We start from the raw sequence: 27,715 nt of genomic DNA, 5'->3' as shown, positions 1-27,715 counted from the left end.
TGAGTGGAGAAATGATTAAAGCCCCACTTTGTCCACTCGGCTGCGAGGATGCTGGGAATTGCAGCTGGGCCAAAAGGTTTTAGGAAAATGTAAAAAGCCAGCAAGAGGTTGATGTGAGGCACTAAAATGTCCCCCAGCCCCACTTCCAGGCACAGTTTTACACATAAATCGATGCTTAATTCAGCATGTAAATCAAGCCTTAGCCAGTGCAATCCATAAACTTAATTGGGGCGAAAATATCCTGTGCAGATTAGCAGTTCCCTCATCGCAGAAATTAAAAAGGAAGCACACCAAACAATGTGAGTGCCTGCTACAGATCAGTACAAACACATTAACAGCTCTTAGTTATCCAGAATATCACAACAGGGGCTTTAGGGCAAATTCTCCTCCCACCCACATCCCAGCTCCCTGTCCTACAGTCACGTTTAATCATCCTACACCTGCTGTAAAGTCTGAGTAAGGATTATCACCTACAAATTTTGTAATATGGGGCCTTCTCAGCATTTACCATTTTCTTCAGAACACACCAAGTAAAGAATAATGGAAACCAAGCAGCACTTCCAGCTGAAAGCAATATTCCTGATGCTGTTTTCTGTGTTAAATCTCTCAACGTGGCTTGCAGCCAAAGTGGATTGAGAGGTTTAAGCATTTCATAATTTACCTCTATAGTTCCTGAACATTTTTGTAAAGGAAAAAAAAAACCCAAAGCCAGACTCCAACAAAGGACTGGGAATGTTCAATCCTGGAGGACACCAGAGTGAACTAAACAAAGGAAGAGCCCTAATGGAGTAAGGATCTTGAGAGAGCAAAACTGGAATGGATCAGCCACAAAATCTTTATTTCTTTAATACAGGCTGAAATTTTACATTTCCAAATACTACCTCTGTGTTTAAATAATTACATGCATTTCTTATTGAAGTGTCAGAGTAATAACCCAGCCCTGAAGGAAAGGGAGGAGGAAGGTGAAGGAAAAAACCTCTTGCACCAAATCCAGGTCTAATAAAAATCACATACAAGCAACTCTGTCTGATGCAAATAGTGGAGTGTGTGCACAAGTGACAAGTATTTATTTAGCTAATTTCATAACACTTAAACTTGTTTATATATCATCAGTCCCATCACATGTGCTGCATTTTACCAGTGTTCCAAAGACAAAAATAAATGGCCTACCAGCTGCTGCTTTCTCAAGGTTGTGGTTTACTTGGGTATAAACAGTGAGAGCTAAGTGATTTAAATATTACTGCACTCTGTAGGTTCAGGAGATCTGAGGGGCTGCCACAGCACACAGGCAACACCTGAAGTGCCAAGCCCTTCCTAGTGGTGTTATTTGACTGGGCAAAAAAATCCTCTTTCCATTTGGAACTTGTACAAGCTCTATTACCAGCTGCATTCTACTTCAAATATTAGCTGGGGGTGGTGGGGCTGCTTACAGCTGGAATATATCATAAAGCAGAAAGCTATTAAAATTCATGGCAGCCAGACAGTGTGTTGATCCTATAAAAATGGAGCTCTATGTTTAATATTTCTAATTAAAAGGAAAAAAAAAATAGTTCAATCCACTTTTGTTGTCTTCACCTCTGTCTAAAGCAAGTCTGGGTTTTCACAATACTTTGGCAAGGAAACACAGCTCTGCATTTCAAACATATAAAAGCCAGAAGTGTAACTGCAACAAAATCCTTAAGCTCCAGTCATAGGGGCCTCTCCAGGAATGGCTCCATATGTCCTTGAGAGGATCACAGAAGCAATAAGGCTCAGTCTCAATTCCACATCACCTCCATTTGAGCACCTCCATTTAAGAGCCCCAAACAAGCAGGCTGGTAAAACTCCCTGCCAAAGAAGACAAAGGGGAGAGCAAACGTGAAGGTGTATTTGAAATTTCATGCTGACAAAAGTTTTTCCAAGTTTTAAATGCTCTCACTGGCATTGGGAGTGGAAAGAGAAAGCCATGAGTACTTACTGAATGTATTTCATTGTCTGTAGGTTTTAATGTGGTGCAAAAAGCCTGAAAGCTCTAATCTGAATAATAAGAGGGTTTGGAGTGAGGGATGTACTTATAAATACAGCAACTGCTGCTCTAAAAAGTAAGGAAAAAAAATCAGACTAAAAGAATGTATCAGTAGTGAAATGAAGCAATCAAAGCACACAAGAACTCCACATGGATCTTGAGGTGACCTTTTCTGAAAATCCACCCCTACCTTGCTCATAGCAGTCAGGGCAGGGTCACAGGCTGCATCCAGGTCCTGCACTAACAGCTGGATGCTGTTGGAGATCACACTGCAAAAGAGGGAAAAAAAAAAAAAAGAATCAAGCATGAGTTTTAGAATCACACTGAGTAAAAGAGTGCCAGAACTGGAGTGTTTGACTGTGAGAGGAGGAAAATCCTCTACTGGCTGACAGCAGCACTGTGGTGTGAATGCACACAGCTACAACTTGTACTGAGGAGGAGCTGGGAAATGCTGCAGGGAGCTGCACAATGGTTTAAAATGGGCTCCAGGGGAGACAGGATGTTTTTACAGTTGACCTTTCTCTGTTTTAACACAAATAAGGGGTTGGGGATCAAAGGTGGCAGATGAAGAGGAGAAATCCCCAAGTATCAAGCCCAGACTGGGATTCAGCTTCACATTTAATCCAGTCTGTGTAACACCAACATTTTATCATCTCTCCATTTATTCACAGCCAATATTCTACTGCTCACAGGAACTTGCACAGAGGATTTTAAAAATGACATCTGCATGAGTTCTGTGTCTCCCATGTGTGAAGATGAAGGCAGATGTCTTATTTACACTATGTCTAGGACTGCTGCCATCCATTGTTTGAGTTCCTGAGACATATACCAGACTAAAGGACACATTAGTCAAACACAATTCCCTCCCTTCCCTCTGCTTTATTTTTTTTAACAGCATGATATTGCTTAGAGACATATTTAAGGCCATCATACTACGATGGGCACAGAGGTGCAGCTGATCCTAAAACAACAGCCAAGAAACTCTGCCTGCAGCAGCTCAGACCCTGGGGCACAGGACCAGCACCCCCACTGCAGACAGCCTCTGCTAGGAGCAAGAACTGATTCTGTTTCACTAAGCACAGTTTTTAAAAACAGTGTCAACTTTAAATCTGCCACAGATGAGCGTTTACAACCTCAGGATTATATTTGTAAGAAGTGGATTTTACTTTTGCTCTTTCTCATGATGGATTTTACTTTTGCTCTTTCTCATCTCTTTTCCCAGAGGAGAATCACGGGACTGTGAGAAATCTGAGCAATGCTTCCTCAAACCATCTTTCCTCCTCCTCATTGTCTTTGTGAAGTTTTGGATACTACCCTGGGGTTCAGTGTTCAAAATATTTGTAAGTGTCCACCTTCTCACTGAGATATGGTGTCACACACTTCATTCTGACCTGGGTTTTGTTCTTCACCACAACCCAGAAAGGTTGCCTGGTCCCTCTCCTACAGCTCCAGCACATAAAGTCTGGAACAGGATGCAAAGTAAAAGACTTCCTTCAAAGCAATTAATTTGTTTGTAAAGGCAAACTCATCCAAAATTAGTTGGAAAAATTAGTATGTGAAATGAAGCAACTACAGGCTTCAAGTTACACCATCTAAAACTTGCATTGGGATAAAAAAAGCCCATGACTGTTTCTGCTGGTGCCTCTGCTTCTGCTGGGCACCACAGAATCCCCTCCCTGGGGGATTCCACCAGGCCAAGGGAGCCAGACTGAAATAACCAGCCCTGCAGGGACCTGCTGCCACTGATGGCAGGGAAGAGCTCTGCTTCAGCACCAAAGAGCAACAAAAGCTCTGAGTGGATGGAAAGTGACCCCACCACTTGTGTGTGCACACTCAGGAGTCTGTCAGAAGCTGGGTCACCAAGTGCAGGCTCTGACCTGAAAGCCACAAAACAGGGAGAGAAACCCATTAGTCTGCATTTCAGAATAAACACCTGCTGTGCAGGCATGGTGGTGCAGCAGGAAATGTGCAGGGAACACAAAGGATCACGACATGCTGAGAGGGTTTGGGGTCTGGTTCACTTCAAATGCTCACCCCAGGCAGCAGTGGGTGACTCCTCACACAGTCCCTGCCATGCACAGAAGGGATGCATCAGGAAGCTGAGGCCATAAAGGAGCAGTGCAGCAACTGCAGTGAGCCCAGCACTTCAGGGATTCTCTGAATGCTGCCCATAATTTCACAAAACAGATCAACAGGGAAAAGATGGATTTCTGCATTTACATTACAACCTTTTTTTTTTTTTGTTGAACATCAAGAAGTTCTCATAATTTCTCCCACTTTCCTAAAGAAACTGCTTTCACCTCAAGGATAAACCCCTCCTTTTCTACACATTTAGGGTGGTTCTGCACTCTCCTTTCTCTGACAGAAGAAACACTTTCCAGGGTGCATGAACAGCATTTTATCACTTATTTTATGACTGCCTAACAAGACATCAGATCCCAGAAGAAACCACTTGTTTGATGTTGAATGAGCTAACGCCAGCGAGGTTTATAGCTCTGACTTACACTGACAGAAGGCTGGACAAAGCCCTCAGCTGGAACAGAATGAAAGTCAATTAAAAGCCTTTGTTACAAGATATATCAGCCCTGTCAGCTGGACTTTAAACCTGTCCAAAGCAGCAAACGTGAGCTATACATTAAACAACTTCCAAAACACTTCACAGTGGCTGTCTGGGACCCACCACCTCGTGAGGCAGCCACTGTGGAAATCCAGCAGCCACTTGAGGTTGCTGGTTCCTGCTGGCAAAACTCACCCCATACTTGTCCATGTTAAGAAAACCCCGTCTTATGGCACATTTTATTTCTCCTTCCCTGCTACCTTGCTTGCTTTGGCTGAGTGGACACAGCAACCCTGAATTTCAGGCTGGGATTCACTCTTAAAAAGGTCTGAGAAGAGCCTGAAGGGAAGGGAGTCTCTGCAGCCTGGAATGGAGCCTGGGACCATGTGAAAGAGCTGGATGGAGATTCAGTGGGATCCTGTCCACTGCAGCAGGAGAGGAGGAATCACAGGAAGGAAGACTTCTGAAAAAAATTATCTTACTGCTATCTGGGCTGAATCTTTGTTTTAGGGAGAGGAGGAGCTGGTGACAGGGATTATTTTCCCAGTCTTGCCAAGATATTCTTTTGTCTGATAAGAGGCAAAACAACTTTTGCCTCAATTTTCTTGTCTCAAAAAATACATTCAATCTGTCTGTCAGGGGTGGAGAGGAAAGGATGTTAGAGCAAAATATTTTTAGCACCGCTACATGAAAAGTTATTTTAATGAATGATAATCTTCTCTCAATTATAATCCCAAATATAAGATTGGATCAGTCTTTTATGTCATCTGAAATGGGGTTTGATCATACTGACAAGGCTGCTGATTAACAGGGGGAAGTTAAAGCAGGAAGGAATGTACTGAAATAGCTTCCTTTCTTGAAATGTAACAGCCACCTCGCAGAGCTGCCAAGATGCAAATGATGTTTCAAATGGAAACTCACTATTTCCTTTCCCTTTTCCAGTGCTCTTGTTCCTTTGGCTCGGGCCATGGGGAGCAGCTAAAGCCTGTGCTAGTGCTGCTCTTGGAGCAGCCAGAGGATACCATTCCCTCAGTGCCTGTGCCCAGGCTGTGGATCTGGGTGGATCCTGTGACAAGATCTCAGGATTGTTTTTACTCCAGCACCATCTGGCTGACAAAAGGGGATGTTTGACACACTGTAGGAGGAGGCATGTGCTGGACATACATGCTGAAAGTGTCCATCTCTCCTGTCAGGTTGATTCTCTCCATTAGGCTTGCATCCACTTTTTCTTTGAGCTTCTCTTCCAACTGTTGGGAAACAAAACAAGCAACAGGGAGATCAGGTTTCTAACTCAAAATAATCGTTCTTGAAAACTTATGCCCTGGAAAGGTCAGCTTCTTCAAACTTAATCTGTGACTAAACCATATCCAAAACTCATCTAGTGACACTGGAAATCTTTCCTTCTTGGCATCCCAGACCTGTTGATTTGCCAGGATGGCCCATGGTGGCTCCATGTCCTCAAAGAATTAAAGCTCCAAGGTCAAATATGTAACTCTAGTATGACATGCTACCGTACTAGCTTAACACTGTGGCATCTGTCCTGCTAATAAAGATGTTTCTCAACACTCTGCCTGTGCCCAAACTGCAGAGGAGGAGGAGGATTGCCAGACCTAGTGGTGGAGAGGCCTGGATACAGCCAAACATCACAGCTCATTCCTGAGCCATGGCATTTTGGAAGCACCTGAATGTAACGAGCAGCGTGGCTGCAAATCACATCAGCATAAATTCCTCCTCTCTCCACTCCACATTGCCCCAGTATTTCATGCAAGCATTTTCCCAAAAGTATTCTGAGTTATAGTTGTGCTTGTTTTTATGAAGGGGAGATAACGAACCGAGAATCTTAAAAAAAAAAAAAAAATTTGGTCCCAAATCTAAAACAAATTACATAACAAATAGAAAAGGATTGAACCCAAAACTGATGCTGCAAAGCAGGATTACAAGCAAATTACTTTTCTCAGAAAATCAATACTTTTCTTTCTTTGAAATACAGAATGAATCATGTAGAGCTCAATAATCAATGGATTTTTTAGTACTTTTGGCTGTCCCAGTCTCCACAGCAACACAGAAGAGGGGCTGGTGCCTCCTCAGAGGAAAACTCACCTGCTGGGTGGTGGCCAGGCAATATTCTGCAGTGCTCAGGATGCTGCAAATGAGGCAAAGTTCTTCTAAAGTAAACTTTGCCACTTCAGAGCCTTCCTTTTCTTTCAGCAAACTTGTGATGGTGAGCCCACCACTGCTGCTGGTTGTCCTGGGGAAAAAACAAACAAACAAACCAGATAAATCCTGTGAGGTTTTTGAGAGTACAGACACTCAAGATGCAAAATTAATGCTGGATTTTAATGCCATGAAAAGGCTTTATGACCACAACCCAATCAAACCCACAATTGCTATTTTGGTGAAGGAATTTCTTTTACAAAGAGCTTTGTACCAGGTCTTCAAGCAAAGGACAACTCACTCCTTGACAAGAAAATAGATTAGGATGCAAGTGGAACACAGTCTTCCCCAGGTAGCTTCACCTTCACTGCCAGTTATCCAAAATCTAATTAAAGATCACAGAAGAATCTCAGAACTATCAGGAAACTTGTCATATTTATCTCTGCAGCACTAAACAGCTGTCCACATGCATTTGAGAGTTTGGCAGCCTGTTTTAAAAGCTGATGGTATCAACAAAGTAAATTATAGAAGATGTGCCTTCCCCTCCACTGTCTTCCAGTGAGCAACGTTCATGTATCAACAAAGAAAGACTCAGAGCAGTTCAGAGGCAGGAAATTCCCTACCTCTCAACTCTTTATAATCCAAATCCATTAAAAAAAAAATAGGACAGTGATATTTATCTTGGACAGCAAAAATGGAGCACTGAAAAAAACGTGGATAAAGAATGCAACTGAGGTCCTGATGGAGAACACACATTAAATTTATCTTTCCACTTGTCTGGATGGAACCCTCTCCCATTCCATCTGTGAAAGATTTTACTGGTTTCAGAAAGTCATTCTGCTGCTCCCAGGTTTACAAAGGAAACAAACTGAAGATGTTAAATGGCAAATAAAATTATCTGCAGTGGAGTTTGGCAACCTCTCAGGAGCACCTTTAGCCTGGTGCAAACTCATTATGATTTCCTTTCACTGGATTTACATCTACAGATCTTATTTATACAGAGATAAAATGTTCCAGAGCAGAGGGAGGTACAGGGAAGCACTTAGCATCTCAGAAATAAACCACCTTCATTATAAATTGCCATATAGATGATGTTGGGCTAAGGCAGCTGAAAATCCCAGTATGAGCTGGTTACCCAAGCAGCAATTCTGAAAGCCAGGCCTCTGTGAAGAGACTTGGGCTGGCATTTCAAAAGGAACTTCAAGAAACTGCAAATCTGACTGCTAATCAAAGCCAAATATGAAGCTATTCTCCAGAGGCCCTTAAAGGAAAAACAATGTGTGACTGCTCAATTGCTCTCCTGCTTTTTTCTCTGTGCAAAATACTGAACTTGGGAGAAAACCATGAAGTAAATGGAGTGATCCTGCTGCTACCTGGGGTGTTTGACAGGGAAATGAGTGTTCACAAGGATATATTTATTAATTATCTTCACAAATCATCAGCTCCTCAGTGCAGTGGGATGTCTGCAGCACTGGGGATGCCAAACTCACTTGGGCAGGTTTCCAGAGAGGATTTTCCAGGCGTATTCCCGCAGGTACTTCTGGAAGATGGTGGTCAGGGCTATCATGGGCTCACCAGTGCTGAGCTGGGAGCACTGCACCATGCACTTCTTGTAGTACACAAAGAGGTCAGCACAGCTGGGCAGCACAGCTCCTCCTTCATCCACGTTAGGCTTGGGGGGACCCTGAGCCTTGAAGTCAGCCACAAACCTGTCAATCAGCTCTCCCAGATTCCTGGGGTGGGCAACAAAAAGATATTTGAGTTTGTTGAGGGAGGAATTGGAGTGAAAAGAGGGAATAATGCTTAGAATGAGATGTCCTGTCTTGTGACACCAGCAAGTTCAGGTATAGCAGCTGGGTATTCCCAGCCCTTTCTTATCTCCAGGCTCCCAGCACAAAGCTCACACAATTCCACAGCCCAAACCTTTTGTGCTCCGGAGTTTTAGTGGCAGCTTCAAATCTGTTCTCCAGCCACACATAAAAGCTCCCAGGTCTGCCAGGACTCAGTTCAGCAACATTTGATGCAAGTGCATTAAGCCTGTGCTCATGTTTCATTCCTGGCACCAGGAAAAGGAACAGTCAGGCTTCCCATCCCAGCAGACCTCAGGGAATGTGGATTTTGAAGGGATGTGCTCAAAATGGTGTGTGCCATTTGCCATTTCATGGTCCCATTTGGATACCACCTGGTTTTGCACAACTTCACACATCCTTTAAAGAAGTTTTATTTAGCATGAGCACAAAGTGCACTTCCTACTTAGACTCTTTTTAAAAGCACAAAAAGCCCTCTTGTTGTCTCCAGTGATTCATTACAGCCTGGTCCTTACTCAAATATTTCAGTCTTTAGGCAACAATAAACTTCACTCCATCGTTTCACCAGGACAAAAAGGTTTTTGAGCATGGCAGAGGGCCAGAGCCATCAACACAGGACCAGAGAATCTTCTGATCTTGGGGAGTTCCTCTGGTCCTACTCCTCCAGAGACAGCACATCCGTGTTGGAGACCTAGTCCAGCTCAGCTCCATGGAATAACATTTGCCAGATGAATTCCAGCAATAAACCTCCTCCCCCAGGCACACACACACACAGAGCCTTCCTCAAGGAAGCTTGGATTTTGGGAAATAGAGAGGCCTTTCAGATGAGAGGTACTCTGCTGACCAGAAGGAGTTCCTGTATTTTCTATTCCTAGTTGGAATATGGTTTTCCCACAGCTCTCCCCTTCCCATGGCACAACCTACACCTTTGGGGGTGTAATGGGCTGTGCCATGATCCAGGGCTCCTAAGGAGAAAGCCAAATCCTCAGAGAATGGCTGAGACTCTGCAGCACATTCTCACCTTTACCAGTGAAAGGGGGAAAACTCACCACCAACAACCTTCCCCCAGTTTCTACCCCTTTTTGCTTTCCCTTTTGTGAGAGAGAAAACCCTCTGATTCCAGAGAATCAGAGAACCCACAAGTCAGAGAATTCAGAGAATCAGAGAACCCACAAGTCAGAGAATTCAGAGAACCCACAAGTCAGAGAATTCAGAGAATCAGAGAACCCACAAGTCAGAGAATTCAGAGAATCAGAGAACCCACAAGTCAGAGAATTCAGAGAACCCACAAGTCAGAGAATTCAGAGAACCCACAATTCTCTTCCCTGATAAATTCAGAAGTTGCTGCCTCACCACAGGTGATCTGCTGGGCCAAACTTAACTCCAGAGATGTGCTTGGAATATCAGGACTCTCAATCATGCAGCAACACTGGCCAGCTTTAGCCAGGCTGTTGCAAAGACAGACAAGTAGCCCCTTTTTCCATGCCTATTGCTCGAGCACTGCACACAGCTCTGATTCCACACTCACAGCTCCTCAGCTGTGCTACAAGCACTGTAAAAACATCAGGCTGCTCCACTGATGTGATAAATCCCCACGCTGGCAGCAGCAATTGAAGGCTGAAGTGAAGCATTGATTGTGTTGGGCCACAGAAAAGCAGAATTTACCTCCCTCTGTAGCTGTAGCAGAGCCAAACAGATGGCGGCTGCAGGAGGGCTCACACGTGCTGCAGCCTGCAGATTCCTGCAGCTTCTCAAGGAAAGAGGATGTGGCTCACTCCTTGTCAAATTCAACAGCTGCATCTCCACCTCTGCATCTGTGCTGGGCTCCAGCTGGGCAAAAGAGTGGAGCTTTCTTAGCAGTCACCAGTCACTTGATTTTTTTTGCCTTCTCTCAGTCTCAAGACACGGTCAGGAATGTCAATGGCTTTTGTTTCTTTATGCTTAGCCCACATGTTCTCCTCTTCTCTGAGGCAAAGTGAAATGGATCTGCATTTTCCTGCTCCCCCAAGGTCTTGTCAACTGGGATGCAGGAGAAAATGCAGCTGTTCAGAAGAGCTGGGAGAGCAGTGCTGGGGCTTCACGCTTGTTCTGATCCCAACCTGGATAAAGCTGCCCATCAAACCAGGCTATGGGACTGCTCCTATTTCAGAATGGCACTGGTGCAAGGAAAACAGCAGGATATAGTGCACTAAAAGAACTAATACATCATTAATGCACACCTTGGTTGATGGCAAACTTTCACATGAGTCTCAGCTGGCCCAAATATGATACGAAGGCCACAAATCTTTGTGTGGTACAATGGGGCACAGAGAGTCTGGCAGAAAAAGCTGCTGGGAGATGAAACATGCAGAAGGCAGGAGAGCTGCAGAAAAGTAGTATTTTCTCAACAGACTCTGCAGAAAAGCTCCAAGAGAATGCTCTGGTGGTGCAGATGCGGTATTTCCTAACAGTGGCATATTTATTGGGAGTGAGAACTCACCAAATCTAACCAAGAGAAAGAATGAAATGAAATCACATAAAGGGAATTCTATTCTGCTTCTTTTCATTCCTGCATTCCTCTTCCTTTGTTTTTTTCTTTCACTCAACCTGTTCAGGGTTGTTCTGCACCTCTGGCCACCAGGAGAAGAACCAAGAACTCACAGCAGCAGGAGAGAAGAACAGGGTGCTCAGGAAACTGGGTCTGCCCAGGGCTGTGAACAGAGCAGTGGCATTGACACACCTGGAGCACTGCAGAGCAGTTTCCATGCACTGGGGATTTTGGAAGCCCCTCTGCTGATGAGGCTGCAAACACACAGCACAAAGTGCCAGTTTTCCAAGCACTCTCGACTCAGACGTGCCTTTGAGCAGATTTAAGGAGGGCTCTGCACACTCTCAGCCCTGCAGACCTGACAGAGCTCTTCCTCCTCTCCAGCAGAACAGCTCCGATCATGTCTGTGTGCTCCTGCTGCTCCAGCTGACCACGAAGGAGAGCTGAAGATGCACATGCCAAAGGGGCAGGAATGAAGTCTGCTCTGCTGGTCAGAAATCTGATACTTACTGTGCAGCTGAGGGTGGAGAGCAGCATCTTTAAACTCCTTCTTTCAGGTGTCTCCTCTTAAACTGCTACAGATTTTGGCACCACGTTTCTTTAAATGGGTATGGAAACAATTTTTTGGCAGAAAATGTCCAGGCTTTTTTCTGCCACAGATTTAAGGCAATGATGAACCAAACCATTGCTCTCACTATTCAGAGCTCAAACATACAATTAATGATCTAAGTAACATCTCATTTTCAGACATCGGCAACACATTCCTCAAAAGTTCAATCAAAGGAAGAAGAAGAGAGAAAATCGTGAAGGAAAGCAATTTTTGGCAGTCAGGGGCAGCATGGGGAATACTGTGGCAGTTTTTCTTTGAACTCCCTGCAGCTTGTGGCTATAAAGATAATATAAAACATCTCATGATTGCAAAGGAAAAGGAGAAGGAAAAAAAAAAAAACAGGCAACTGAAGGGGCTAGGGGCACAGTGGGGTAGAATTACCAAAATGGGGATTAAAATGGCCCCCAGTGAGAAGGGAAGAAATACTCAAATAAGTCTGTGCTCAGTTGGCTGAGGGCAGGGGGGAAATATCAGTTTCCCTTTGTTATACTGCAGAGCAGAACCTAAACCCAGCAGGACACAGCACTGTGCAAGGTTTCAGCTATTTAATGATTTTTTTTAAGCATAAAAAGTTGATGGGACATGGAAAAGCTTTTTTAAGATGCTTATCAAGGAGTTTGGATAAAATCAGGACTCTACAAACCTCAAGTTTGACATTCTCTCATGTGTAAAGCCTTGGAAGATAGAAGAGCACACACAGATGAGACACACCAAGTAGGCACCTCCTCCTTTCCAGCCACTAATCTGTGCTAAAAGACTAAATTGAACCTTTTTCAACTATTTCCTGTCTCAGGTGGCACTGCAGTTGTTACTGAGATGTTATTTAAACCCTGGTGTGAATGGAGGTGCAAAAGGAAGTGTGGTGAGAGCCCTGAAAACTTCTCAGAGCTTGAAGCTGAAAGCTCCTTTCATTCAAGTTGTTTTGCTGCAAGTCAAAGAGGAAAATGAAGAAGGGTGTCAGGGATTAAAGCCCCTGACAAAGTCCCAGTCTGTGAGCAATGATAATGTTATCTTGCAACCAACTCATCTACAGCAGCTTTCATCTAAGGATCTCCAACAACTTATTACCACAAAGCAAAATCTTGCAACTCCTCTGCCACGAAGCCACATGTGTATTTTACAGAAAACCCAACACTATTATTTGTGGAAGACACGAGATGAAAGAAAGACACGTGTCTGCAGTGGGAATTGCAGAGGCAACAGAAGTAATTTCAGGAACTCTAAGCCTCTTCCAGAGAAAGGCAGCAGGCACCATTCCAGCAGCCCTTTGCAATTACACACAAAACCAACCCCACAGCCCTCTGAACACTCATTTTGTCCAAGCAAAGGCCCCACTCAACGTTTCTTGAACCACAAACACTGCTCCTGTTGAAATGAGGCAGCAGAGTTGCAATATATTCATTTTCTGCAGCTTGAGTACAGAATCCAGCACAACCCAACACATCCAAAAGCAAACAAACCCTGAAGCTCAGGCTGGTTACTCACTTGTCCTGGGACTCGATATACACATAAAGGTGAGGCTCAAAGCACTTGGAAACAATGCCATGGAAAGGATTGTCAGGGACCTTTGGCTTCTTTGGCTGCAAGGAAACATTTAGAATGTTGGTTCAAACCTGCCCTGTAAGACCTTGAAGGAACAGCAATGCAACAGCACAGAAGGATATAAATCTTTAGAGATATTGTAACACAGAAATTTGCTGTCAAATCATTGAAGCATATAAATGTCATTATATCCAAGTCTTCCCTCTTTCTCAGAGAGCTGTTAGCAATCCAAGGAATTATCTTTCCACTTGTAAAATATTCTTAGCCTTAAAGAGAAGGCTGCTCCAAGCGAACAGATTTCAGCTGAAGAATCTTAATGCAGTTTGCAAATAAAATCTCCTTGAATCCTTCAAGCAGTAACAAGGCTCCACTAGTCCCCTCTGAGATAGAATGTAGCAGTTATTTGGGAGCAAGATTAAAGAACCCTTACATTTTAGAATGTCAAGGGCAATAACTCAAAGCTATAAGCTTCATCTGAATGAATTTTATTTAGATAAACAGCATGTAATTACTGGAGGAGCCAGAATTATACAGGCCTGCTTTCACTGTGAAACATGTTTCTGGGGATGCAAAGATTTCTATTTTTAAATCACATTTAGAGCATTAAGCACAGGTGCCATGTGGGAGCCATCCTGTTTACCCTCATTTGAGTTTAGTGCTGCACTCTAACCATGGCCAAGCACAGCTCACCAAAGCCACTGGGACTACTCACACACTTAAATTTGTGCATGTTTAAGTACCAGGCTGGGCAGGGCCTTTAAGCTCTTTTTTGCCTTACAGCTAGATTGTTATTATTCTTTTTTACTAATAGGTAATTTCTCTTGTTGCTTCCCAGCAGATCAGCAGCTTTTCATTGGCAGCAAACAGGGCTGCAGTGACTCTGGAATGGAATTCTTGCTTCTCTCTCCACAAAAAGCCAAGATCAGCTCCCAGCCAATGAAGATATGAATTTTTCCAGCTGATTTTTTTTTTTAGTGCAAGAAAAGCCAAACCAAAGAAGCAAAACCTAAAGGACTTTCTCTCCTAAACAACAGAGGAGGTGGCACTAAGAGTTTGGCAGAACTATCAGAGTGTGACAAGGCAAACATTTCTCAGCAACAATTCAGCCCCAGATGATGAATCCCAAGTTATGGCTACAAACCTAAAATGAGGAAATAGTTTTATGGAGGCCAGACCACCTCTATGAGCCTTGAATGAAGAATTTAAGAGCCTTGGGAGAGAACCATTACCAGGCATCCTCCACCCAAATCCCTCTGCCAGTGCCTTTTTGTGCAGGATACACTCACTCATGGAGCTGGGAGGAAAAAAAATGGCTGGGAATCACAGAAACCTCCCATCTGCCAAACCCCTGGCGTGGCAGTGCCAGCACAAGGCTGCAGATTCACCATGTTTACCACTCACCAGGCTGCAAGAGCCAGCTCCTGAAGCAGGCCTGGCTCTCTGTGTGTCTCTGCACCACGCTGCTCCCAGCGTGTCTGGTGGAAGGAATACTAAATCTTTTAACAGTAGCACTGAAGCTGTATTTCTCTGAGCGTGCAACCCTGTCCAAAAGCTGCAGATGTTTAAGCTATTTCCTCCTTGAGTTTGATGGAAATAATAAAAGGTTACTGTTGTCACAGCAAGGAGGTCTGCAGCTGGCCCAGTTTCCTTTCATTACTATCCAAAGTAAACAGATTAAATCAAACTGCTAGGATTACCAAAAGAGGTGCTTTTTTAGTATGGATTTCCCCCACCCCCCCAAAAAAGTTCTTGTGCTCCCTCTTAGATTCCCAAGTGTCTTGAATTTTCAGGACTGGTGTCTTGGAAGGGCTCTTTTACTGAAAGCCCTTCATCTTCAACTCTTTGTGTCCCTTCCGCTCTTCATGCAGTGACAGCACAAGATGAGACTTGCAGCACCTCCAGACTCCCAGCACGAAGCAGCAGCTGCTGGCACTGTGACACTGAAATGTTGGAGCCCACCTGGCACACAGGAGGCTGCAGGGCAGCAGAGCCCAGCCCTGTGACAATGACACAGGGCATTCCTACAAGGAAAGGGCAGCCTCACCACAAACTGCATTTCCAGGGATGTCTCCTCTCCATGGATGGCTTCACAAGGTACAGGGAGCACAGCAGTTCCTCTCTCAGAAGCTCCTGAACTGCTGCATTCTGCTGTTCAATAAAACCAGCCCTCATTGTTGCAATTATCTCTTCACCTGCCTCCTAACACCACTGGCTTCTCCAAGGATGTCCTTTCATCTCAACCCTGCACATCCAAGCCAACCTTCCACTCATTAGGTATTGGAAAGCAAGCTCTTCCAAAAAAATGCATCAGAGGTGTCTCCTCAAGGTCCCAATCTCTGTCTCACTGACAAAATCCACAAAATACCAACTGTCCAAGCTGTATTTTAACGGAAAGAGCAAAACCTTGCTTAAACCATTCTGTTTCAGGACTTTGGCTGTGGATGAAGGCAGAGGGGCTGCCTTGCTCATGTGAAAATCTGGAGGGGATGCAGTGCACCAGACTGTGGTGCTGGAGAGCTCCCACCTCCTGATCTCCCCAGGGGCATGGATTTGAGTAGGTCCTGAGGCCCTGGTCACCCATCAGGATACACCTGTACATGGCCCATTTACAGGGCTGTAAATCCCCTAAATAAGAGGAGAGTACCAGCCTCAAGTAACTCACAATTGAACATTTAGAAAACATCCATCTGGTGTATAAAAAAAAAAATACAGTCTTTGATATTGGTGCCAATTAAAACAATTGCATTTACCATTCACCCTTTAATGCTTGCAGAGGGCTTTGGAAGCCCTGTGCTTGTAGAAGCAGTTAGGTGTTGCCTGCTTTGCAGAGGTAATGGATAAAAAGCACTGCAAAGATAAAAATCCCAGAAGTGATTTATCTGGAGTGAAAATCTAAAGCTGACACTTGAAAGTTCAATGAGTTGCCTGGTGACTCCAGACAGTTTGCTTAGCTGACAGGGCAAAATATGAATTGCAACTGTTTGTAGAGGAGCTTCTTTGGGGATCTGAAAACCCAAATAGCTATTTCATCTCACTTTGACAGAAATCCTGTAGTTACATTTGGGCTGCTGCTGTACAGGCTGGAACAGAATCCAGCTCACTCTCACATGGCAGGGTTGTCTCTGCACTATTAACTGGAATAAAGATTGCTTTGGTTTCAGTGAAGTGAGCCAGAGCAAAGCATGGTCGTACTGGGAGCCTGAATGCTGCACAAAGGATCAAAACTGCACTAAATTAATTGCTGTGAAAACAAACTTTTCAAATCAATGGGATGGGAAAAGCTGAGGCCCCACTGGAGATTCTGACAGAGGCTGCCAACTGAGAACTTCAAAGACTTACTTTGTCCGTATCACTTTTCTCCATCACAATCTCATCTGCCTCTGCCCCAGTTTCATCCTCCAGAAAGGGGTTGGTGGAAGGAGGTGGCACTTCTGGCTTCTTCTGTTGGAAAAGAGGAAGCTCTTCAGAGAACAGCCAGTTTTGTCCCTCTGGCACACAGCTGCATCCACATTTTGCTTTCCTGAGCCCTTCAAAGCACCGCCCAGCAATTTGCCTTCTCCTAGCAGAAGTGATCAGATCCTGGCTCCCTCTCCATCCCTCCATGATGCCTGAATCCTCCTTTAAAGTGTGACATTTTATCCAGTGTGACATTTCCACTCCCCCAAACCCCACTCCAAAGTGTGTGGTCTCCACTGGGACAACCCACAACAGCAGCTCCAAAACTCTGCCCTGCAATAAACCCCAAATTGCTGCTCCCACTGTTTGTCTCCCCCTCTGCACTCACCAGCCAGCTATTTATAATAGTGGCCTTCATTTTGGGTACAAAACAGGGCAAATGACAGCCAGAGTGTCACAGCCTCTAGACGTGTCAGAAAGGGGGAAACACAGGATTTTCTGTCATTTGAAACCACACCCTCCCCGTCTGGTTTTCTCAGTTGTAACAACCCAGGGAGGTCAATTTAATTAAAGCTGCAAATTTTGTTTGAAATTTGTCAGAATAAAGCAAGCCATATTCCTGAGAGCTCTAAATTCAGCCAGGACGAAAAACCTTACAGGACTTCCTCTTTTAATTAGCAGCACCCACAGCAAATGACCAGTGGGTCCAGCAGGCTTTCCTTGGAGGCTGAATTACCACATCCAGGCAGGCTTCAAGACACCAGCTGGACAGAGAAGCCAACCTCAAACCAGTGCCTTCTGAGGCACACATGCTCTGTGCTGCCAGGGCATTTGGCTGGCAGAGCTCTGAGCTGAGATTCCAGGCAGGAAAAGCTCAGAGATGGCTCCAGAGATATTCCCTGAGTTTTTTCTCTTGGTTCTGCCTTTACAATCTACAAAAAGAGACAAAGCAGAAGCTACCAATGTCCCTGCAAGCCAGAGTGACCCAACAATGTGGGATTGAAAGCTGGTACCATGTGGTGAATGTGTGGCACCCAGAAATGAGGAGAAGAGGGGACTTTAAGTCATGATGTGTCACTGACATGTAGAGGACAAACATTACAAGGCAGTTACCACACCACGATCACTCTGTGGCTCTCCATAGCTATGTGGTTCAAACAGCACAGGGCCCCAGGAAAACCAAAAAAGCACATAAGCAATGCATTTTTCACTCTTGTGAGCCCTGTGCCATCTTCTCTGCAGTCTACACAACTAAAAATCACTTTTCCAACTACGAGTCACATTGAGCAGAGTCACACTGAACACCCTGAGCAAGGGGAGGCTGCAGGTGACACCTTTTGTAGTCTCCACTACATGAGCTGTAGGTGAGGGGGTTTCTTTCTCCTGAGCAAGCTGCTGAGTAAAGGAGAGCTCTTCAGAAATCCCCTTACCACTGTGCCATCAGCAAGAGTGCAGCCTGAGAAGCGCTTGGCCAGGAGCCCCTCAAAGTTGGTTGTTCTCTGAATTGCAAACAAAAGCAATTTCACCTCGATCTCCTTCGCCCTGGTGCGCATGATCTTAGAGAGCTCTGCCCTGCAAGAGAGAGGGGAGATAGAAAAAACAAATGTGGTTTTCTATAAAGGTCTGAAACCTAACACTGGAACTCAGTCCATTCCCCAGAGAGACTTTAATCACAAAATTCAGGCTAATTCCTAAGAGGCTCTCTAACATAAAACTGCTTTGCAGATCCCATTTCAAACACAACCACAGTTGTTCCGAGCTCTGTGGGTAACAGGACCCCCTCTCCCAGCAGCCAGTTGGGAAAGCCCTGAGGATCCAACCTTGGGAAGCACAGCGACTCCCACTGGGGTCCCAGAACAAAGGCCATGGTGCTACTGGGACTGCACCTGGCACCTTCCTCTGTTTCCCTCTCTCTGGCTGGCAAAGAGCCTGGTCTGAGGCACTCACACCACAGTCAGCTCATGCTATTCTACTTGGCCTGAAATATTACTGATTTTTACCTCTTTTATGCTGGAAATTGATTTTCACATCACTTCAATTTCTCATCGTTTTAGCAACACTTCTCAGGCTTTTCCCTCCTCGCTTCCTTATAACCACGGACAATTCCACAGAGATAGTTGCACCCTGCCTTTAGACACTGACCAGGCGTGGCAGGAGCCAAGCCAACCTTTTATTTTCAGGGGAGGCAGCAGGAGCTGCGTGGGGCTCACCTGGTGACGTGGCAGAAGTCCACGGCGATGCGCTCCGTCATGCACCACTCGGCGGGGAACATGCGCCCGTACTTCTCCTCGTAATCCACCAGCTGCCTCTTGATCCAGGCGTAGCGCCGGTCAATCTTATCCAGCCAGGCCACCTGAACCCCAGGGACAGGGACTTTTTAGCACCACCAGCACCTTTAGCAGCAGCAGCTGCAAATATTCAGAGCTGGGCTGCTGCTGCAGCTCCGCTCTCTCTCGATCAGAGCTGGTTTTACGTTGATTAACATCCTCTGAATGCTCTGGGTATCAGGAAAAATTTCTTCGCTGAAAGGGTTATCAAGCACTGCAACAGGCTGCCCAGGGAATTGGCTGAGTCACCAGCCCAGGAGGGATTTAAAAGATGTGTGGATGTGGCACTTAGGGACAGGGTTTAGCAGTGGACTTGGCAAAGGTTGGAATCAAGGATCTGAAAGGTCTTTTCCAACCTAAGTGATTCTGGGATTCCAAGTGCTTAAACACATGCCAGACTGAAAATCCTATCTTGTGCGAATTAAGAGAGCAAGTTCTGTTGAAAATGAGGATAACAGTACTCCTAAATCATGCAGAGATTATTGAAAATTCAATCCAATAATATTTCATTTGATCCCACCCTCTTTGTTTCAGACAGAGAGGTTAAAGTCAACAGTGGGATGAGAGTGCAGCAATCCCTGGTTTCTTACATTCAGCTCACATTTAAACTCCAACTAAAATTCTTACAAGCTGAGCAGGATGGAATTTTTTTCTCCTCAATAATTGTGTTTTCTGGTCAAAAAGTAGAAAGATTAATCGAGAAAACTTTGATGGAAAAATGTTATTTAAACTTCAGCAGTTTAGCATTTCTCTATTCTATGTCAAACACTTGAAATTGATAAAATATCTTCTGATCTAAAGGTGATTTTGGTTTGTGTGGGTTGTTTTGCCAAATTCAAGAAGGTTATGGTAAACTTTTAAAAAAGCTGTTAGCATGTGCACAGGAAGTTTAAAAATTAGCTAGAAAGATAATTAACTTCCTAGAACTCCTTCCCCCTCAGCTTTCTAAGCATTTCGGGGTGTTTCTTGATTGTTTGGGGGGTGCTGGTGTTGAGTTTGCAATTTTCACAGTTTCATTTTTCAACCCTTTGAAGGCAGGAAATAAATCTAACATGAATTTATTTATATTCTACATGTGGAGAGAAAACATTTCTTGTGATAATCTGAGAAACTGAGGTCTAAGGTGGGAAAATCCTGCCAGAGATAACACCAACTCCCAGCTCATCAGCCACCCCAGATCACACCCATAATCAGTGCTTCCAAGCCCTTGGGATAAAAACTTTTCACCACAGGAACCTGTGGAAGCATGAATGCCAGCAGAGCAAAATGTGAAATCCAAATGGAGCTTGCTAAGCTTCCCTTACATCTTGATTTTCCTGGAAAAGGACCAGATACTCTGAGAGGTGTTGTTTAATGAATTTCTTGATGATTTCCTGTTTGATCCTGGGATCCAGGACGTTGGCTACCAGGCAGGCATCACGTAGGACATTGCTGGGCCCACCAGTCCTCTGTCAAAATAAACAGGGAGAAAATGATTTCAGGTTAAATAAGTTGAATGGATGATTGTAAATGCATCCAGGTTTATTCTTTCCTATTATTCTCTTTTCTGCTGCTACTCTTTATTTACTGCTGCATGAAAACTGAGCTGCTTCCATTTCACTGACCGTGAAGTTGTTCTGTGGTGAAGGCAGAAAATTTAGAAACTTTTTTTTTTAAAAAAAAAAGGCTGCTTTGGTGCTGCTTCTCACAGACACAGATTTGCCCTTCATCAACTGTTCCAAAGGGTGCCCTCATTCCTGCACTTGTCACTTGTATGAAGAAACCAGCAGAGCTGGTACTTTGAAAGACAGAATTGGTGTTTTCTTGGAAGTAAATTTAAATTCACACCTACTCCCCTTATTTTTGCAAATCTTTGGATGCACAATGCTGGGGAAGCACAGTTGGTGCATTAGCCCCAGCCCAGATTTGTATCTGTGCTGAGTAAACCAGACACAAACTTGGTGGTACTGTGTCAACAGCCAGCCTGTGCTTGGCTTCCTCTGAACAAAACACTGATTTTTGTGACCAACAAATAACCAGGGACTGGGTGAGACCCCAAGGAAACCCCCAGATGAATTACTGGGGCATTCCCTGCCTGGCTGCAGCCCTCTTGCAGGAGCTGTGTGCGGAGTGAAGGGTGGCACTTCCCCACACCATTCTGACAGGAACAGTGCAAAATCACCCTTTGCTTTCTGAAGAAACTCCTGAAACAGGCAGAGACCAAACCTAGAGGTAAAATGAGACTAAATCCAGCAACAATCGTAGAGAACCGTTCTCAGTGACACTTTTCAATGGGAGGAAGAGGGAAAGTGAGAACTTTACCTTTGTACCTTGGGAAGGAAAGGCTTCCTCGAAGTCAGCCAGGATCTGCTGCCCCAACTCGTTCTGAGCTGCCTTCACCCTGAGGGGGACACAAGAAGGGCTTTGGGGGTGCCTCAACAACCTCCCTGCGAGGTGGCTGAAACACCAGCAGCTGCAGGAAGGTTTGTAAGGGATCAAAAGGATGCTGAGGAGAAAACATCCACACTCAGAAGGTCTGTGTGTCAAAACTGAGAGACTTTTTGCTCCCTGAATGACAACTCCCCACAGCACTGACCCCTCAGCTGCAGCAGAACATGTCCTGGATTCTCCTGCCCTGCTGCTATTTAATATTTCAATAAGGGCCTGTTAATCAGCTGAGAAATCAGCTATTTGAAAGGCCTTTAATGCCAGTGTGATCTACATTGAAATTCATTTATGCTGACCACATTTCAACAGAAATATGTTTCTAACACGTTAAAAGCTTCACAATGTCTCAATCTTCACCACGAACCTTTCCCAGTTCCAGGTGTACTGATCCACTTTTAAATGAATACAGCTGGCAGCGGTTTTACCCTATAAATTCTCATTGTCTTAGAGAAGCACAAAAGAGCAAAGGTATGAAATGGGAGTAGAATAAACCACAACCTTGCTCTTTATTTGGGCTGAGAGAATAAAGCTTCCAATTTCCAGAAATAAAAGTCAATACAGCTTAATTGATACTTCTAGGGAAATGGAAATGCCTACACACACTAGAAAGAGCCAAAGCAAACAGTGAAGCACTTCTATCCCCCTGCAGCCCCTGAATTCTTCCACCAGTTTTTATTATACTGGAAAGGCTTTCAGGTCTAAACTGATCACTCAAACAGTGGATTTTTCCACTGAGATTGATACTTCAGCAAGACTGGCGACATTTACTGTTGTGAAAATGTTTGCTCAGACTGTGGGGAGAAGACTTGGGATTTTTTTTTTCGTGCTTGTTTAAGACTCCTCAACCTTATCAAGGAATGATCTGCTTCTTTAATCTTCTCATTTGAGTTCCATTAATAGCAAAACCCTACGAGATGATCTGACAATGCTGGATTCTTTCATGGTGCCAAATGCAGAAAATTCTAGTCCTTTAAAATTGATGGCTGGAATCTAGCTTTATATCTGTGATTTAACTGGATGTATGACCTGCCTTCCTCAGGATTTATTTATGGGGATTTTGTTGGAAAAGCTTCCTGCCTGCAGTGTCAAAAATAATTCTCACTTAAGCTCTCTGCCTCACAGGAATTTTCAGAGACTCTTCTACTCTTCCAGGTAAAGACGCCCAGTTAACAACTTCATAAGTGGGAAACAAAAGGAATTTCACTAATAGGTTGAAATAGGAGGGGGAAATTTAACCAGTAAGGAGGAAGCCACAGCTACAGGTTTACTCCTGCTTAAATTCTACAAGCAAGCACTTGTAGCTCATGGGAGAAAGCATCACAGAAACAAACCTATCATTCTCCAGGAAAAGAAGTGGGAAAAAAACAACAACAACGACAAAAAAAAAAAAAAAAGGACACTGAAAACAGACTGAAATTTATCTTTTAAATAATCCAGAAACAAGAAGTGTGTAGAATTAGGAGTCACAGAAATTAGTGAGTTTGTATGAACAACTGGAAGCTATTAGCAGTGATACTTCTTTCCTTATGGGTGGCTGTGGGGACCTTTCTGTTTGACAACAGCTGCAATGCAGCACAGTGGAGGCACTGAAAAGAGCAGCAGCCAGATTCCTAAAGACTCAACAAATTTAAAAGAGCCTCTGTCAAGCAGTTAAAAGCCCTGTCCACAAGGTTTGTTGTTTTAGGCTCTGATTCAGGAAAGTACTTAAGGATAATCTTAATGGGGATTCTCATGTCCTTAAATTAAGAAACTTGCAGGAATGCCTCGCTCAAGTGGGATGTTAAAAATACGTATTTTTTAAAAATAGGTCCTGCATAAAAAATCTCTCAAAAGCAGGCAGGGAAGACAAGTTTGGATCTTTTTTATAATTTTCCTTCATATTTTCTAAGAGAGGGACAGGGCAGAGCCATCCAAGTAGCCAAAAGTTTAGGTGTGAGCAAGGACAGGGAGCCCCAGTGCCCTCCCAGTAAAAATCACTTTTCATATAACCACACACACAGAAACACTGAATTATTTTCACAACTATGAACACACACCCAGAAGCAAGAAAACCTTTCTGCCACCTCTTTAGAACTCAAATGTCTTAGGCAGAGGACAAAGGGGGCACTTGCTTCAGCCACTGGAGATTATTGCCTCCGTGGAAAGCTGTCAGCTTTGCAATAATTCAGAATATTCTCCATGCAGTGCAAACTGCAGCCATAAAAGCCTGGACATTCAGCCTGAAGGACCTCCCTGCACATGCCTGGGGGTGTGTGTGGAACCACTTCACCAGGTGAATTGGCTCAGCAAGCCCAGATAAGAGATTTAGGATCTCTCAGAGCCTCAGGTGGGTTTGATAAGGGTCTCTTTCCCTGGATAGGTTCCCCTAGAAACGTGCTGGGCTATCCCAGCAGCCATCCCACACAGCAGGGAATTGCCTTTTCCTGGGGCTGCCAAACCCTCTGGTTATCCAACTATTAATGGTTTCTGTTTCTCTGACTTCTGTTTTATTATTAGTGGCTTTTGTTCTCCGTTTCCCCTGCCTTTAAAAAATAAAAACAAGAAAACCCACTGCTATGTTTCAAATGACATTCAATTACTAGAAACCACAATTCCTTTAGCCAAAGCTACCAGAAATCTTAAACCATGCCTGGCAGCTTGCTGAGATAAAAAGAGGCTGAGCCAGCCTGTTTTGTGGCAAACTTATAATTATCTTTCTCCTAAATACTTTCCAGGTTTTTTTCCACTATCTGCTAGGCCTGCAAGACTATTTTTCTGGGTGGGTTTGGGACCACTAATTGTACCTCCCTCCACAGACAGAAAACAGCAGAGGAGTGAGAGATGAGAAAATAGTCCTGTTTACTACAACAACTACCAATGCACTGCATTAGAGATTGCTTTAGGAACACTCTTAGGAAAATATTTACATTTGGCTTTGAACTGTGACATTTTTACATCAATACTCAACAGGATCAGCACAAGAAGCCAACTAATTGAGAGTTCAGTCCAGGTTTCCAGTGAATCCTTACAGTGGGATTTTGGCTTGGTTCTTTTCAAAGGGACAGAACAGGTGGAAAACAACATTAAAAGCACATCATTACTTCTCACAGCATCCAGGAGCAGCAACCTAAATTGAATACCCCATGACAAAGAGCACATCCAACACCACCAAGCAGGCACTTCTCCTTCCCATGGTTTCCCATTCATACTTGGCTTCACTCCATTCACACCATGAAAAAAGAGGCTTTTTATTTCAGAAAGCAACAGAATCTGCTCATTTAGCAGTGTATATAATGGGCTTATTGTATATAACAGACATTGCTTACTGTCACAGGTCTGTGCCAACATCTACTAAAGCATTTCTTGCCTTCCCAAACATCCTAGAGGCTTCACTTGTACCATTAAGACAAATTCATGAGATACCAAACCCCAGCAATTTCACAGTCTAAAAATATTCCTGCAAGAAGCCAGGCAAACTTCCTCTGATGTTTCATGAATCACAAAAGGATTTCCAAGCAAAAGAGAGAGACAAGTCAACTCCAAACCAGGCCCTAACACACAGCCACAGAGTGAAACTCCAAAAGCAGAAGGATGGTGCCATGGACCTCCCTGCAGGAGTTTTCTGCCTGGATGTGGAGCAGTAAAGAGCTCCCAGCAGCACCCCAGAGCTGCTCCTCTCACCCCACAAGCAGCCTCCTCTATCACTACCAGATGGTGCAGCTCTCCCTGTATAAACACTGGGAGGAAAACCCTGCCGAGGCAATTCTAAAAATAGGAGGAACAGACTTTCTTGAGCTTTTCAGATCCTTATCTTGAAGGGAGAATAAAACAAAAGAAGTTTTCCTCCATGTCCTTGCCAGTCTGCTGGCGTGACTCGAAACCACCCTGCCTTTTAGCAGGAGCCTCAACTGGTTTCTATAACAATCAGCAACTACAAAAGTATTAAATAATCATCCACCAGAAAGGGAAAACCAGCCAGAATTCTAGAGCAAGGCTTAAATTATACTTGGCCTTAAAATGGCCAATGACAGCAGGTTTCTGCCCAAAGGGCATTACCACTGCAAGCAATCTCTCTGAGCACAAGGGTGGAATAGACAACAGACTCAACTCAGCAAAGAACTGACATATGTTTACATTTCCTTGATGTTCATGTTCATTTAAGCAAATGCTTATGGTCAAATGCTTTGTTAAACAAGGCCTCATCCCTTCTATGGATTTAGAGGGGATTTTTCTTCTGCTGTTTCATGGATTCCATCTGTGTTTTCTGGAAGAGGTGTCTATACCATAAAGAAAGTCCAACAGATTTACATGAAAACATTACAAACAAATCATTCAAACTCTGTTTCCATCACTAAACAACACAGGGAGCCAGCTGCTGTCTTAGCAAAAGGAGTCACTAAAAAAAATAAATTAATGACTGTGCCTGGAAGACTCCTTTGAGTACCTCAGTAATGAGCAAAGTCATCTCAGGCAGGGATAGCAATGTCCCCTAGAACAGGGAGGACCTTGTTCCCTCAACTCCCAGCTATCACATCCCAAATGAAGCCAAGACTGAGGAGAAATGGTGACTTAGTGACCCCTGAGCCCTCACCTGCTACTGCTGAGGGTGGTGGGGACTTGCACCAAAACTCACCAAATTAGTGTAACTCCAGAAAATCAAAACTGTACAAGGCCAGCAGAAGAAGATTGGCTATAAGCCTCAAATCTCAGCAGAACTGGGCAATGGGAGCAGGTTTTGGCAGAAGAAACTGAAGATGCTCAGAATAACCAAGTTTGGCAAAGGCACAAGGAGAAATCCTGCCTGTCCAAGCCCTGGGGCTCTGCAGGCTGACAGCAGCTCAGCAGAGCTCACAAAGGGGCCCAGACATCACCATGTGCATGAACAGATTTGTGCCTCATGCCAGCCTGCTGAGCTCCATCACTGAGCTGAACAGAGCAGGAGAAAGCATCACCTCAGGGCTCACCTGCATGTGAGCATCACACAGAACAATCTGCACTTCCGCAGGCTCCTCCAGGTGAGGAAATGAAAAGCCAGTCAGTAAAAAGCACAGAGCCACTTACATCCACACTAATTTCTGCTACTGAACAGAATGGGCTGCTCCAGATTGGAGCAAACTCTGTCCAGTTTTAACCTGTTTGTTTTGGCTGTAAAGAAGCTCCAAGGACCATGTCCAGGCTTCACATCCTTGAAACTCTGAACCTGCCTAAGACATTTCCTATTCTTCCTTCCCAGCAGGAAAGGAAGTGCTCGGGGTTTGAACCTTTTACCTTTCAGAGAGCTGTCGAATCTGAGGGATCCCCATGTATTTGTTGAAGTGCTCCAACACATTCACGACACCTTGGAGAAGGTTGGCAACTTCCCCATATTGTCTCCTCCTGGTCATAGCCCTGCAGAGGAAATTAAAGATTTACAAAGGCAGATTCAATGAAAATCCTGGGTGGTAATTCCACAGGTTACTTCATCCCCACTGGGTCACGCTGGTCCCTATTGACATTTATTTTTCTAAAATACACAGCTCTTCATTAACATTCCAACCCAGCATTAAAATTTCACTTAAGCGATGCTAAAATAAACCAATCTGGCACACATCTAACAATGCCTCAAAAAGAAAAAAAAAAAACATAAATGTCAAAAGCAACACTTGGCAAGGAACATGTAAACTACTGAATGCATCCGCTTCCCAGTATGGGTCCGGAGGCAGTAAATGTTATTTCACTGTAATGGCCTGAGTGAAGCCATTCGTCATCACACACAAAGTGTGAGTTAAAGCTTCTCTGGAGGAGAACGATGCTGAAAAGCCATTAGCCTTGACTTCTCTCTTAATAACTTTCACAGGGAACTGACAGGGAAAAAAAAAAAAAAAGAAAATCAAGTTAATTTATTTTTATATCATCCTTTAGGATCGTTCCAGTGGAGACAGCAGGCTAAGTAAAATTTAATTCTCAGCACTTCACGACCCGGCGTTGGTGCAGGATTTGCTACAAACCAAGAACAGGCTGTGCAACTTCACAGATGCAAGATGTAAAAAACCTGTATTTTCCTAGATTGTGTGTTCCTCAAGCATATTAAAAAAAACCAAAAAAGGATTACTAGAAATATTTAACTCCTAATTTACACATGGTACAAGCTGCAAGGTGTCCTCAAACTCATGCTAGAATGAAAACTGGAGTAGACCTTAACCAAAACTCATTGCAGTTTTAGATACAAGAGTGACAAAAATCCTCCCAAATTCCCAAGAGCACACCCCTAATGAGGATTCCTAACAGGCTGTCCTACTCCTTAATGAAGCTAGACTCATTCCTTATCACCAAGGATCATCAGAGCAATTCAAGCAACCAGTGCTGCAAATTATTAAACACAACAACGCAGGCTGGGGGTCACT

General features: G+C 44.1%; 1 protein-coding gene across 7 annotated transcripts in view; it reads right to left on the bottom strand.

Moving 5' to 3' along the window:
- VPS53 (VPS53 subunit of GARP complex) overlaps positions 1 to 27,715 on the bottom strand; it is a 63,455-nt gene that overhangs the window by 15,985 nt on the left and 19,755 nt on the right. For 5 of the 7 annotated variants that reach the window (XM_068210605.1, XM_068210609.1, XM_068210608.1 and 2 more), the window contains 11 exons: positions 26,601 to 26,720; positions 21,228 to 21,306; positions 20,231 to 20,374; positions 18,810 to 18,952; positions 18,030 to 18,171; positions 16,543 to 16,647; positions 13,147 to 13,241; positions 8,207 to 8,449; positions 6,663 to 6,810; positions 5,727 to 5,809; positions 2,196 to 2,274 (listed from right to left, as the gene is read on the bottom strand). In XM_068210605.1, coding sequence (XP_068066706.1) covers positions 2,196 to 2,274; positions 5,727 to 5,809; positions 6,663 to 6,810; positions 8,207 to 8,449; positions 13,147 to 13,241; positions 16,543 to 16,647; positions 18,030 to 18,171; positions 18,810 to 18,952; positions 20,231 to 20,374; positions 21,228 to 21,306; positions 26,601 to 26,720 — 1,381 coding nt within the window. Of the gene's footprint in view, positions 1 to 2,195; positions 2,275 to 5,726; positions 5,810 to 6,662; positions 6,811 to 8,206; positions 8,450 to 13,146; positions 13,242 to 16,542; positions 16,648 to 18,029; positions 18,172 to 18,809; positions 18,953 to 20,230; positions 20,375 to 21,227; positions 21,307 to 26,600; positions 26,721 to 27,507; positions 27,623 to 27,715 lie in introns of those variants that run through there. The other 2 variants (XM_068210611.1, XM_068210606.1) reach the window with 2 other exon arrangements.

The sequence above is a fragment of the Anomalospiza imberbis genome, chromosome 20 (assembly GCF_031753505.1).
Source record: "Anomalospiza imberbis isolate Cuckoo-Finch-1a 21T00152 chromosome 20, ASM3175350v1, whole genome shotgun sequence".
In the NCBI taxonomy this organism is placed as follows: domain Eukaryota; kingdom Metazoa; phylum Chordata; class Aves; order Passeriformes; family Viduidae; genus Anomalospiza; species Anomalospiza imberbis.
The sequence above is the reverse complement of the archived record's forward strand: the minus strand, read 5'-3'. Positions and strand labels throughout refer to the sequence as shown.